At 44.8% G+C, this 14,200-nt stretch overlaps 1 protein-coding gene across 1 annotated transcript; it reads right to left on the minus strand.

Annotated features, from left to right (window-relative positions):
- Window positions 1-6,943: 6,943 nt before the first annotated feature.
- On the minus strand, window positions 6,944-14,178 carry T265_15258 (hypothetical protein; the record flags this gene model as incomplete). Its single annotated transcript, XM_009177295.1, has 3 exons — window positions 6,944-7,255; window positions 11,178-11,945; window positions 13,164-14,178. Coding segments are annotated over 3 exons (2,094 nt in total), but the record flags the coding sequence as incomplete, so codon positions are not given.
- Between the last annotated feature and the right edge of the window lie 22 nt (window positions 14,179-14,200).

Raw genomic sequence — 14,200 nt, forward strand, 5'->3', positions numbered from 1 at the left:
GGGCTACTCATAAGTAGTTGGATTAAGATGCTAATATCAACCGCAGGCTCAGGACTTCCGCTCACATGACGTAATCCTGATGTATTTCCTCGACAAGATTTAGTGAATGGTCTAGCTTAACCTTTTTTTGTCACAGTGGTTATGACTGTTAAGTGTTCATACTTTCCATGGAATGTGGACTGTTGGCATATCACAAAGTACCAAGGATTCGCGGAAGCGCGCCCTTAACTCGTGGTTCGGACGTGCTACCGTTCCGCCTATGCGCGGCTTGAGGCTGGCTGGAGCTCTGAAGAAGGTACTACTAAAATAAGTACGTCAAGTTTCATGTGCCACTAAGTCGTGAATCTCCTTTCACACTCAAATATTTTCCGCGATTCTGGTGTTTTAAATGTTCACTGTATAAAATTCGTAGGAATCCAGAATCCGTTTTCTTGTGCGTTTAGTGAGTGGCAACCGAGACGGAAGGCTAAGTGGGACAGACCGTCGAAGCATTCATGCTGAAAGTCTGATATCCCACTTCATTTTTTATTGGGTTTTCTGTTTTGTATCACCCCATCGATATCATTCCCACTCTAGTACACTCGCCACTAGCGTTATACCGCGTGATTTTGCTTGCGTCATGACCTTATAAACTTCTTAGAATCCACCCATTCTGACTAAAACGTATGTAACACCACAGCCGCCAAACTGTGGTCGAAATGTCTGCGCAAGACTTCATCCATTTTGAGTACGGGCCTTTTTAATCTGTCACCCGCTTGTTTTCCGTGCTTCGCAATTGAACTTACCGACATATTCGGTTGGGTTTGCGAAATGTTCAGTGGCTTACTCGTTCTGTCATAAATCATTCATTCAGCTTCTTTCCTTACTCATCTACTGCTAAAGACCTGTAAATGTGACGATCTTCAGTGTTAGATTTGCAATTTGTTATGGTGAGTTGCGTTCGGTAGTTATGTGTTTGCTCATCATTTTTCGCCCGACTTGTCCTCTAACTCAAATTGCGTGCCCCTGTTTATGCTATAACTGAGCTGGCTTATTTTGAAACCAAACTTTCTACTGTCTTACTCGCTGTTTGTCTGCGTCAGTGGTGATGTTTCAAATGCCCAGTATCCAATGAACCGACTTCCCTACGGATTTCCCATATAACTCCGGACTTGTGTACAAGCAGGGAAAGTGGGATCCGTTCAGTCTGTCATATCTTCCCGGATGGCATAAATAATGCACCGTGTTTTCCTAGCAATTTGAGGTACGTTGCTCCCATATTAGGAAGACGAACTCTCAGAAGATGTAAATTTTGCTTCATTCATTCAAATGTTCCATCTAAAAAGAAACAATTCTGCCATTTGAAATAAATGCTGGATTAGACATAGCGAATTAAGTTCAAACCATTTATTTATTAAACACAGCGAATTAAATTCAACAACACCATTTATTAATCGCGACACTTTCATTAGCAGCGAGAGTGCGGGTTCAGTATATGTCAGTTTTGTCTTTTAAAACCCATTCATTCGATTGTGAACGATACATTCTATTATTATTAGGCACTGACGAACGAGAAAACTTCGGCCCAGTCAATACAGTTGACTTGCGGTCATTCATCCAACAAAGCTTGGTGATATAATTAAACAGATTCAAATGGTAGCCCTTAGTTCACTACCCTACGGGCACACCATAGCTCGGCTTTTAGAAGTACTTCACACTCCTTTCAATCTGAACCCCCTCTGATGGGTGTCTAAGGTTACAGTAGCCCGCAGCAAACGATGTTCCTTGGAATCGCTTGTGTGACGGTTTACTGGGATCTTTGCCATAATACTTCAGGCTTGTTGCGTTTTGGGAATGTACTGTCCTTGCTTTTGGACAGTTGTGTACAGGTATCCAGTCATATGACCCAATCCTATGCTTGACGTAAGGGCACGTGACAATACAACAACACTAAAACATGTGTTCAAGCCCCTTGTAAGATCCGAGGTGAATGCATTTCGTAGGCAGTGGGAACAGAGGGACGAGGGCAGCAGACGCCTTATTGAGAGGTTGTTCTATGAACCAATGGGTTAAACATCATGAATTAAGTAGAAAATACAACCAACAATAGCGTAACCGGTAGGAGCAGAAAAAAGGAGCAGTGGGGCAGTAGGGCTTTGGATGCAGGCATTCAGGCAATGTAAAACAGGCCGATGCAGAGATAACGGCGCAGAAGATAGTCAGAAAGTTCGCGAGGTAACGGAAGCTGTCTGGAAAACGGCTGTTGGATAAATATGGTGCAAATGAAGTTCACCTACAGTCATTACCTGACAGCGTAACGAAGTGGCCCGCTGAAGCCAGTTAGAACACAATCCAAATAAGCAGCACCATCACGTAAAATGTAAGACAAAGGTAATATAAAAATAGGGTAGTCTAGGAGCTCGAGGGGTTATGTGTTCGATCCTAGGGCTACTGCTTTCCCGCCAAATCAGATATTCAAAAATAGGTAGAGTTGACACAAAACTTTAAGAGAAGATGGGCAGGCAAGACAATCTCGACATTAGTTACAAGATGGGGAGCAAAAGCCCAGGGAAAAAGGGGCGGGGAAGAAAAGCGTAGTTATAACAAGCGGGTGTGAGTCATGCTACTCATTAGTAGTCGAACAAATAGGAGAAGCAACCGCTGACTGACATTGAATTACAGGAGAAATGAACATCTCTTTACCCAGACTGGCTATAAGTAAATTTTCATTGGCAAGTCTACCGTTCTAGGTCAAACCTTTTATGGGCATTTTACATAATACAGTGGATTAGGGCCAATCGGTAGTGGAAAAGTGTGAAAAGAATCGGATCTGACCTAGGTAGCTGTAGATTGCGCTATAGGTGAAAAGTTTACTCAAAGGTTTCTCACTCAAGTCGTAATGCGCAGTTTGCTGTACTGTGATAAAAATCCATCAAAAGGAAACAACAAACCTGTGTGAAAATCCCACTCGCATGTAAACGACAAACGGATGTATGTATTCGTTGAAGTTTTTATAAGATGTGAAATGGCACCAAAACGTGACTTAAAACTCCATCATCCGAAACGAACTTTTTTAAACCAACCAACCAACCTCTGATGCTTCACGGAGCTTTTTTCTAGTTAATATCATAAGGAACGTGCTTCAGTATCATTTACAAGATGTCACGATGGAAATCAAAATGGGTCTCTATAAGATTTTTGAATGACTCTTGATCAAAACAAGTGTTCTCACGTCAAAATAAGGTCTAAAGTCGCGACCTCAAATGAACCTTGTGCGAAATTTTCTGCTCCCAATCGATTCGAAGGACTAGTTATCAGCACATTCGATGGACGCAAGAAAATTTCGCACACACATACCACGACTAGGGAGCATACTATTCTGGGGGCGCCGCTCACTGCCTATTTATTGGGATCACATAAACGGTGAAAGCCCGGGAAACAAGATATAATTCGGTACTGCTTCAGGTGGCAACAGGTAACATGGATAGCGAGTTAGACAGTTGGACTGGTAATGAGGCCGCATATTGGTCCAACAGAACTGTTGATACGGTGCAACCAGTAGCGCGGAGGCACATTTCGGAACTTTCGGCGACTATCGATGCAGTGGCAGGGTGGACAACAGTCTTCTTATGAGTTTCAGCACAAGATAGGTAAAAAAAATTCGAGGAGTATGCGGAAAACTTACCAGCAACATAATGGCAAACAATATAGAATGGGTAATGCTGGATAACGGAATTAGGTTTGTTGATCCGCACCAAATACACTCGGACAATCTGGAAAGTTGACCGACTTTCTGCACTTACTTTCTGACCACACATGTATTTGCACCTCCTCATCCGAAGAGGCCAGTTTACGGTTAAATAGCAAGTTCTGCACAACTGTGCTGCTGCCCGGTGCAACCCACGTCGTAGCACTTCTTGTGAGCAAGTTTTGCAGAGCCAAAATTGCTGACACTTTTCTACTTTTCGGATAATATCGCAGCTAGGCACTTTTTCTAGCATCCAATGCGTATCCATAGTGGCTTCAAACTTCAAGCACTCGCTACAAAGCCGAATAATTTCATGGACGGGATAAACGTGTCCAACCAATCTTGCTTGATTGCAGAGGATGGGAGTCTGTCACATTAGGTCAGGAATGTAAACATATGGAAAAGAAGCGTTGTAAAAATTGGTAGACCGGCAAGAGAGCCATAGGCCTGGCTAATACCAACTCTCGTGGATCACGTCCTCCAGCACATTTGAAGGAGCATGTCAGCAATAACAGGCCAAGAAAACGGAACTTTCGTCCTGTTAGTGAAGCCGATCTACTCCAAACAGCAGAGAGGCACTGTACAGCTGTTTATCCTTATTTCAAATTATTAACGGTTCGCATCTGGTTTCCGGATCAGTGTGTAGGTCCCAGATTTTTCGGTGAGGGCATTCGGCGAGCTCTCGAAAAATCCCACTACAGCCAATGTTGTGTGACGGCTGCACATGCTCACAATGGTTGTCTGTTTTCTTCATTTGTAAGAGAACGCGGTGAACTCTAGAAGGTTTCTGATATCCCAGTGTTTTTATCTTAACGAGTTCGAAAACAGACACCGAGGGCTGTAGAGCATTAATTTCGCGGGAGTTGTATTAGCTCTGACGTCAGTGTGGCAAACATATTCAATCTGCAGGGCTAGTTGTGGGTCAACTAATCTGTGCCACGTGTGACATCAAGAAGACATCCCGTTGGGTCTCGCGCATTACACTACAGGGAGCACCGTATGGTTGTTGTGAGCGCAGGTTATTATATCTGGAGTTGTTTGACCACCGGTGTCTCAGAACCACAGTTCGAATCTGATGGCATCAGCGACCCCAGTGTGGTCGGGAGAAGCTTACCTGGTGAAGCAACAAGTAATTTGCTTGAAAACTGGATCCAACACTGCAAGCTAAGATGGCTTGGTTGTATTGTACACATAGCGGATTACTGTCTACCGAGGGGGTTTTCCGTGCCTGACTAGGGGCACGAAATAGAGGTGAACAAATCATACTGGAAGGGAATGACACTATGGAACATCGGCCCCCCCCCCCCCCCGGGACGAGTTCCATGTGACTCTCCCTATGCATGACTGGGGATCTCAAAGATAAGGCGGCTAAAAGTTGTCAAAGGCGCTCATGTTACCCGCTCCCATCCAGATTCTCTGACCAGGTGCTAGAAGCGTAGGCTAGCTCTAGGTTTCCATGTCACATTTTTCTTCCCAGCATAGGGGTACATCCAAGCAAGTTATCATGCTGGTGAAGTACTAACGTCCTTCCACGCTAATGCCAATCGCGATGTGGTCCTCGTTAATAGGGCCTTCACCTACCTCTATATCAATGTGCCTGGAAAACCACTTTGTGGTCATAAATTTACAGCCTCCAACTGTGAAAGTAGGACATCATTCCAAATGGTTAGCGGATTCAGGCTCATCAAGGCGATGATTTTACCCTTAATTGATGTATCAACTCTTTAAACCGTAGCTCTCAAAGGTAAAAAAACAACTCAGTTAATTTCAGCAGCGCAAAAGGTTAGGGAAGGCCAAGAAAAATGGCTGCCCTGAAGTGTTTATTCGAGTGAACTGAAACTGACTACTTCTTAGGTGTATTAGCCACACACACACACACACACAAGGGGATAGTTATAAGATGCCCCTCTCACAAAACGCACAATTTAATGAGGTCGTTTGATGAAGATGTTGCATTTTGAGGCACAGTGAATCAACCATATCATATCAGCTGAGGAAACAAAATGAAGATGACTGAAATTCCACAGATGTTTTGCCACCAGATTTAGACCAATCTTGACAGCAGATTTTCAGGTCCACCGGAAATAACCACTAAGTCTAGAGGGCTCTTTTAACCCTTAACATAACAGTTCGCTGCGTGTGGGATGACTATGACCTCTGACTCAAATGGTTTGAAAGTGCATTCGTCATCTGATTCGTGTTTAGCTTGCTGACTTCGTTTTCATCAGTAAAATCACTCATTCAGGTTCTATACTTCGTTCTGGCACTGATTCACTGGTTCGGTTCAACTCTTACGAAAGACAGCAGTTTCCAGTGCAGTTTTGTTAGAGCGATGGCTATCTGAGCTGGTGACCCGACACTCATCAGTTGTTCAAGGGGTAAACTAAAGGGCGTGGTGGGTTGAACTGCACAGAGTCCCAAGAGCTCAAAGCTGACTACAGCAGGTGTCCACCAAGACCATAGTAGTACCTGATTCATCGGTAAGAATTTTTTCCGTATTATAAGGCATAGTTAAATCGCCCTGGATGCACAAAACCTACTTCTGTGGAAGGACCTTGTTAAGTTTGGTGCCTCACCATTTATAAACAAGTATTGTACCCTGTATAAAGAAAAGACACAACTATCTGACCAAAAATCATTCCCAAAACGCAACAAGCCTGAAGTATTATGGCAAAGATCCCAGTAAAGCGTCACACAAGCGATTCCAAGGAACATCGTTTGCTGCGGGCTACTGTAACCTTAGACACCCATCAGAGGGGGTTCAGATTGAAAGGAGTGTGAAGTACTTCTAAAAGCCGAGCTATGGTGTGCCCGTAGGGTAGTGAACTAAGGGCTACCATTTGAATCTGTTTAATTATATCACCAAGCTTTGTTGGATGAATGACCGCAAGTCAACTGTATTGACTGGGCCGAGGTTTTCTCGTTCGTCAGTGCCTAGTAATAATGGAATGTATCGTTCACAATCGAATGAATGGATCAAGCGATATCCATACGCTAGTCTCAGGCTAGACTAGAAATCACACAGCCTGTCTAGTGCGTCGGAAATTTCAAAACCCCACTATCCAGAATGGTATTGCAGTCGAGTGGAAAGATGAAATTTTTATATGAAGCATCAGGCTCAAAATTATATGTACAAATGATAAAGGAGAGGAGCCTGAGGCAGAAGGCAAAGTTGACGCGGGAGGAAGCATAGACTATAAACTGTCTGCTCATGGCTCAGTTGACTAGCTCCAGTAGCTGTTGTCGCATAAGGGCGTCAGACATTGACGAGAGCAAGTCACCATGAGGGACAAACGGACGGGTGGTAGAGGGGGAGAGAGGCTCGGCCATTTGCGGATTCCGTTGCATCCAAGCGATTTCAGTTTGTCCCACTTGTGCATGAGAAGCCTTCGTATCCGTCAGCGTATCGTCCCCGACGCTGGCCAGTTCATTGTTTAAACAGGCTAATAGGTCCGTACCCATGTAACGTTTACTAACTCCGATATGGCGCAAGATGAAGGCTCCACACGCGCGATTTCGCATGGATAGCTAAAGTCGGGCGAAAAAATGATGAGCAAACACATAACTACCGAACGCAATTCACCATAACAAACTGCACATCTAACACTGAAGATCGTCACATATACAGTTCTTTAGCAGTAGATGAGTAAGGAAAGAAGCTGAATGAATGATTTATGACAGAACGAGTAAGCCACTGAACATTTCGCAAACCCAACCGAATATGTCGGTAAGTTCAATTGCGAAGCACGGAAAACAAGCGGGTGACAGATTAAAAAGGCCCGTACTCAAAATGGATGAAGTCTTGCGCAGACATTTCGACCACAGTTTGGCGGCTGTGGTGTTACATACGTTTTAGTCAGAATGGGTGGATTCTAAGAAGTTTATAAGGTCATGACGCAAGCAAAATCACGCGGTATAACGCTAGTGGCGAGTGTACTAGAGTGGGGGGATAGAAAACAGAAAACCAATAAAAAATGAAGTGGGATATCAGACTTTCAGCATGAATGCTTCGACGGTCTGTCCCACTTAGCCTTCCGTCTCGGTTGCCACTCACTAAACGCACAAGAAAACGGATTCTGGATTCCTACGAATTTTATACAGTGAACATTTAAAACACCAGAATCGCGGAAAATATTTGAGTGTGAAAGGAGATGCACGACTTAGTGGCACATGAAACCTGACGTACTTGTTTTAGTAGTACCTTCTTCAGAGCTCCAGCCAGCCTCAAGCCGCGCATAGGCGGAACGGTAGCACGTCCGAACCACGAGTTAAGGGCGCGCTTCCGCGAATCCTTGGTACTTTGTGATATGCCAACAGTCCACATTCCATGGAAAGTATGAACACTTAACAGTCATAACCACTGTGACAAAAAATAAGCTAAGCTAGACCATTCACTAAATCTTGTCGAGGAAATACATCAGGATTGTGTCATGTGAGCGGAAGTCCTGAGCCTGCGGTTTAGCATCTTATCTTAATCCAACTACTTATGAGTAGCCCGATATAGATGGCTGTGTAGACTGGAGGTTTTCAAAGCAGTGCGAATAAATACCGGGAACAGGGGACAGACTTATCACAGGCGTTGTCGTATGACACATGGGCTAAATAATTCCGGCCATGGAAAATAAACCGGCGGAACTGTTCGGCATTCGTTTGGCGCATTACTATCACAAGCGGAGTAAAGCGCGACTGCTGAAATACGGCCGGGTTGCACAGACTTACAAAAGCAATCGAAAACCACGAGTGGATTCGAAACAGGGACACTCGGCCATTAACTCGCGCCCTGGCCTACGAGGTTATTCGAGCTTTGTTGTTCGCAAGAGTAAAATCGATAAATTAACGAAGCTGTATGTCAATGCTTCTCCATTCAGCACTGCTGGCACGACAAACAGTGGCTTTAACGCATTACGGTGTCTGGTATGAAGCCGATTACCCTTGATTTGGAACAAGAGCTTCAAAGGGGGGGTATTGACAAGATCTTTAGGATCGCACTGTGATCCATGAAAGTGAAAAGTAGCCAACAGTCACAGGTTGTAATGCAAAAGGAAACCAACAAAAATAACTTAGCAAACGGATTGGGACTTGAGAGCAAACAAAAAGCATGCAAACACCATTCTGAACTATAGTAGGGAACAGGCCTTTCCAAAAATTTATCCAGCGGAGAAAATTCTCAGTGTGGTCGACAGGTTTTTCACTAAACGGAATAATACCCCACATTTTCCATTATGGGAATTTCCGCCTTTTCCTGAGTGAGTGTCAACCTACTAATCATCCATACCCTTTGTTCGCACATCGTGAAAGCTGTGATTTTTGTAGATAGTGCTGTTAAGCTGGGGGCGGCGTCTTTTACGAGGGATCGCGCATCACTGCTGCAATGTATTGTTTATGAGGTCGACTTTTATTCGGAACATATGTTATTCAAAGATTTTCACCTTGCAAATAAAGTTCGCGATGGATGGTGTGGTAATGAGGCGATGGGATGAATAGTTTGAGAGCGGACGGAGCAAGCAACCTTGTGTTCACGCTCGTAACCAACGTCAGAATATAGATGAATCCGTCAAAAGCAAAGTTATTCTGGCTTATTTGCAGAGATGGATAATTTTATTGCAAGCATTTCATTACCAACCGAGCTACGGTCATCAGTGTGTTGTCGGGGAGCTGAAAGGGTCGTAGCAGTAAAAAAACCACCGCTTTGCAATCGGATTATCCGGCTCAACGAGTAAACCAACGGCCACCCGTGTTACCGAAATTCTGGTTAATAGCAAATAACTATGATGTTTGTGGTGACAGAATACATTTGACTGGATGTTTGTTTTGTTGGCTTATCTGGTCCAGACAAATTTCGAAAGGTATTCAAGATGTGGGTTTGTTTTTCGGGTTTGCAGTTCCTTCCACGAGTGCGGCAAAGTAAAGTGCACGGACGTGTCCACAATGAACTTTTCCAAGTCTTGCCAAGTTTCTGTTTAAATTCTTCTCAACAGTACAAAATACTGACTTATTTCTTCACGCTGTGCTTAATTGTCACACGGCAGCTATGGGGTGATTACAATCACCGTTTGACAGCCCCACCAAATATTCTCGTTTGCACACCAATTTGATGTGAAAATAGAACGTAAGTTTGACGGAAACTCGGGGAATACGCCTCCTTGGTGAACCCCAAGTGTGAAACTGGTCGTGGGCTGTAAAGTGATTTCAGCAACCTTATGAACAGCATGTTACGCCTAGACTATTTAGCAGCCCCATAAAATATGACGCGCCTATGCAAATCCGTCAGTACCTCCGCAACTCAAGCTGGGAGCATTTGCGATCAGCCTGCGCAATCGTTTCCTACTACCAGTGAAATCCGATAAGTGTCTGGTATCCGGTTTACTCCACAAGTTCGCTCTTGATCATATGGCCAAAACGGCATCTTGCGTTTCCCGACATACAACACCTTTTCTCCCTGACAATTCCCTCTCTAATAACGAACATTTTCGCCCCGGAGCGTCTTATTGTGAAACTTATTGTGTGACTTATTGTGATTCTCTTTGATCCAGCACGAAAATGGTTTCCGTTAACTAGTGCGAAATTCCCTGTCCACATGAGAACTATGGATGCCTGGTTCGTCAACTTATGAGACGTTAAACACAAGGGCATGAAGTTATGGACACATAGACGAACTGGAAACACGCATGTGTGTGAGGAGGGTGATTCACCTCCAAAACGACTCCACAGACAGGCAACCAAAGTTAGGACAGAGAAATCACAGAGAGGGCAAGTTGCTAAGTCAAGTACGAACTAACATTAATTGAGTTGCTTGTTGGTGCTGATGTTCAGATGAACGTACTGCAGAGGCTGTCATACGTCTTAGTTGAAACGATTTTCAGGATACCGAAGTATTTTTTCTTGACAAAACCATCGGCAGGTTGATGAAATCCCTCCGACGGCCCTGTGGGTGGTATATCAACGGAAAATACTTTGATATCTTGAATATAGGTACGACTGAAACGTGAAGCGGCCTTTACGTAACACATTTGTTTAAAGAATAATATCAACCAGAAATTCAATTAGTTCCCACATCACTCTCACGTGACATCAACTTAGCATGAAGTGTTTAGCTCTACACACGTATCATGATAAATGAAGGAAATTTGGAGACTACGCTAACCTGAGCGGCTCTAACAGAGATTTTTTTCTGACCATATGGATCAAAATAGGAGGGTGGCCATTTAATGAGGGGACGAATAGTCCAAGACTCATGAGCTCCTTCCAAAGCCATACAGCCGTGTTCGAGAGATAGAGGGGGCGGGGTCGTTGTATGTAGGGTTATTAGATGGACATAGCATTTCATGTTCACGAATCATATTTTACCACAGACATCTTCCACAAAGCCCATGACTCTGAACTTTTTAGAGGAGTAGTATGACGAGGACTGGTTTGGTACTGGTGAGCGGGCATGGAAAATAAAACCTACCAAGCGTGCACTGCAAGCACCAGACCTCAGTAAGTCATCAGGTTGCACCACGGGACTGATTAAATCCGAAGATACAACCGCGGTCTCCGGAGCACAGCTACTGTCTGCTGACTCGATCAATTCTTGCCAGGGCATTAGCATGCTATTTATCGGTTGTGGACGGCTGGGGAGGGACTTTCGACTTGTCGCAATGGTGACGAGCGACTGGTGGGTTGGGGACTCATCATCCAAATCACCTTCGTGGTCAGACGAGGGAGAAAGTTCTACTGAATCATCCCATTGTTCCGGTTCGCATAACTTCTGTCTGATTTGTGAAGATAGGTTTTCCAGGGAGCTGAGTGCACGGAGATTTTTATCATCGAGCCGTTTTTCAGCGGAATCCCCCATGGATTCCAAAGGTGGCGCTGGTAATTCGTCCGCCTGTTGTTGATCCAACTGGATTTTCGGGCAGGTGAGTGAAGTGCTGCAATTCAGGTCCGTTATGTCGTTACCTGACAGGATGTCAAGTGGCAGTAATGAGTCGAGTTCAGCATCGGAGACAATGTCAGTCCCAAGTTCACCCAACAAATTCAGAACAGCACAGACTTTAGACGACAATTTGGACTTCCGTACTCTGTCTTGCTTGGGGGAGCGAGGATTTGAAGCCTGTTCATGAGAGGGCTCGGATGAATGAGGAGCACTGAGTCGGACTGAGCGATCCGAACTACCACTCGAACGTATCTTTCGATGACGTCGCTTCTCAGTCTGTTCACTAGATGATCTGGAACGCTGCAAATGTGACCCGGAACAGAGGATTACCAACAGGAACGAGAGACAAATAACATCAATTTTAAATTCAGCAGTACGGTTTGTGTCAAATTTAAGATTTGGTTTTCGGTTATTTTTATATTCTTGTTCTTAAGATATTCACAAGGAATGACACTGTCAGTCCGAAGACTAAGGACTGAGTTTCATTAGGCGACTAACACCTTTACATGTTCCCTCGGTAGCGGCGCGACTCGGCGCCATCCAACCACACGGACCGCAGTGAAAGACGAACGGAAAGTTCCTCAAGTTAAAGTTACCAAGACAGAAGTGCGTCCGCAAAAGGAGGCTTACCGGTTAATTTTGTACTTTACCGTGGAGGAAAGTGTAGACTGAACTCAAAAGCACGAGGCTGACTTTATCACCACAATATCAGTCTGCACCCGAATGACAACCTGAAGGAGAAAAAATTAAACCAGGCCAAGAGTAACGTTGTCGTTGATCGGGTGGGCTGAAGATGTGGATCGAGGGCTAATGCTTAGGTCTGCAGGAGGTCTACGGATTACGCCACTGAAGTCAACACTGGGGTCAATCTCGGTGGACACTTTACTACCTGCCTTCCTGCACAAGGACCTGAGAGTCAAGATATCCAAATACTCAGCTCGCCCTCACATAAGGCCAACCGGTCTAGATTAAGGAAGCTTCGCAAGAGGAGAACTATTACATCCATAGGCCCATTAGAGATGACCACTATTTACCAGCATGATTGAAATGGCACATCTGTACTAAGGGAGCCGAAGAACATCCACCATGCAACTATGAAATGAGACGGAGCCTTACTCCGAGTATTGGCTGTAAGAAACCAGTGCAATCCAAAAAGTACGGTGACAGGTGAAAACGGTAACACTTCCATCAAACTACTCCAACATAGTTTCAGAGACTCCACAATGCGCTGTACAGTGCTTCTCGGCCTTTCAACATGGATTGACTTCACCGACAGAATGGAACCTCTATTGAATATTCCGTACACAAAACTTCGCGCAAGGATGATGACGAAATCAACATACGAAAGCATACTGTACCGGAATATAAATTTCAAGGGATTAGCAATTGAAAATGGCGATAAGAAACAGTAAAAAGCAGCTACATATTCTCGACTTTGACTTAGTAAAACCGGGCGTGAATAAGATTCATACAGCCCTGTTAGGATTTCGAGCCTACAAAAACTGCTTTCTAACTTACTTCTGACACTCGGATCCTCTTAGAATGAGAGGTACCTTCACCGCGCCCGGATCGTCCTGGCAATCTACTGGGAGATTCATGACGAGGAACATCTGACTCAAGCCTGGCCTCAGTGGTTGGAGCTCCATCGTCATTTCTAGAGCGTTCAACCGGGACGGCTTTGTGAGAACTTGTCTTTTTGCGCACATCTGACCCTCCGTCTTTGGTTGAGCTCGAATACCTGTTTGGTGAGCGGTGATACCGACGATAGGGCACATCATCTCGGTGCCGTCTGTTAAGCTGTTCAGATGGACTGCGACTTCTTGAGTGGTTGGTGTGGTGATATCGTCTTTGTCGCGAACCTTGAGTGGGAGAAAGAATACGCGGACGGCCAACTGTCTGCCTACTACCCTCAGTTCTTGAGCTACGATCAGCTTCTTTTGACCTGCGGCTATGACTACGGCGGCGACGGGACCGGAAATGGTCTGGAAAGTACTCTTCCGGACTGGTGTCCCGACTTGCGGAAGGCCTTCGATAACCGACATATGTTCGCCGGGGATTTATCTGACGTGATTCATCAAATTTTCCTCGACGAGGAAAACGATCGCGAGGCATATCTCCCCGGCGGTCACTTCCTTGCGAAACAAGATGACGATGGTGTGTTCTTGAAGTGCGAAGTGATGGAGAACGGCTATACGGAGAACGTGACCCACGGGATGAATAGTGCGACCCGGACGATGGTGGTGGAGATCGGAAAGCCTGAGGTGATTCAGGCAGGGAATGTTGTTGAGTAAGCTCTGGGGATATAGGTATCATGTTATCATCTTGAATATCGCACCTGGATGTGTCATGTTGCAGGTTAGCTACTTTTGAACGCTTTGTTGCGGATGTCCTGACATCAGAAACATGATCCATGGTGTCATCTGAAAGCAGTTGTTTATGTTTTCGTTCAGCCGGGTTTGTACAGGTAACTCCAAGATTTCCAACCGGATTAGTCTTTTTATGTTTGGAACCATCTTTCGCATGCTTCCTTTTCTTTTTGATTGATCATTAGAATC

The sequence above is a fragment of the Opisthorchis viverrini genome (assembly GCF_000715545.1).
Source record: "Opisthorchis viverrini unplaced genomic scaffold opera_v5_411, whole genome shotgun sequence".
Taxonomy (NCBI): domain Eukaryota; kingdom Metazoa; phylum Platyhelminthes; class Trematoda; order Opisthorchiida; family Opisthorchiidae; genus Opisthorchis; species Opisthorchis viverrini.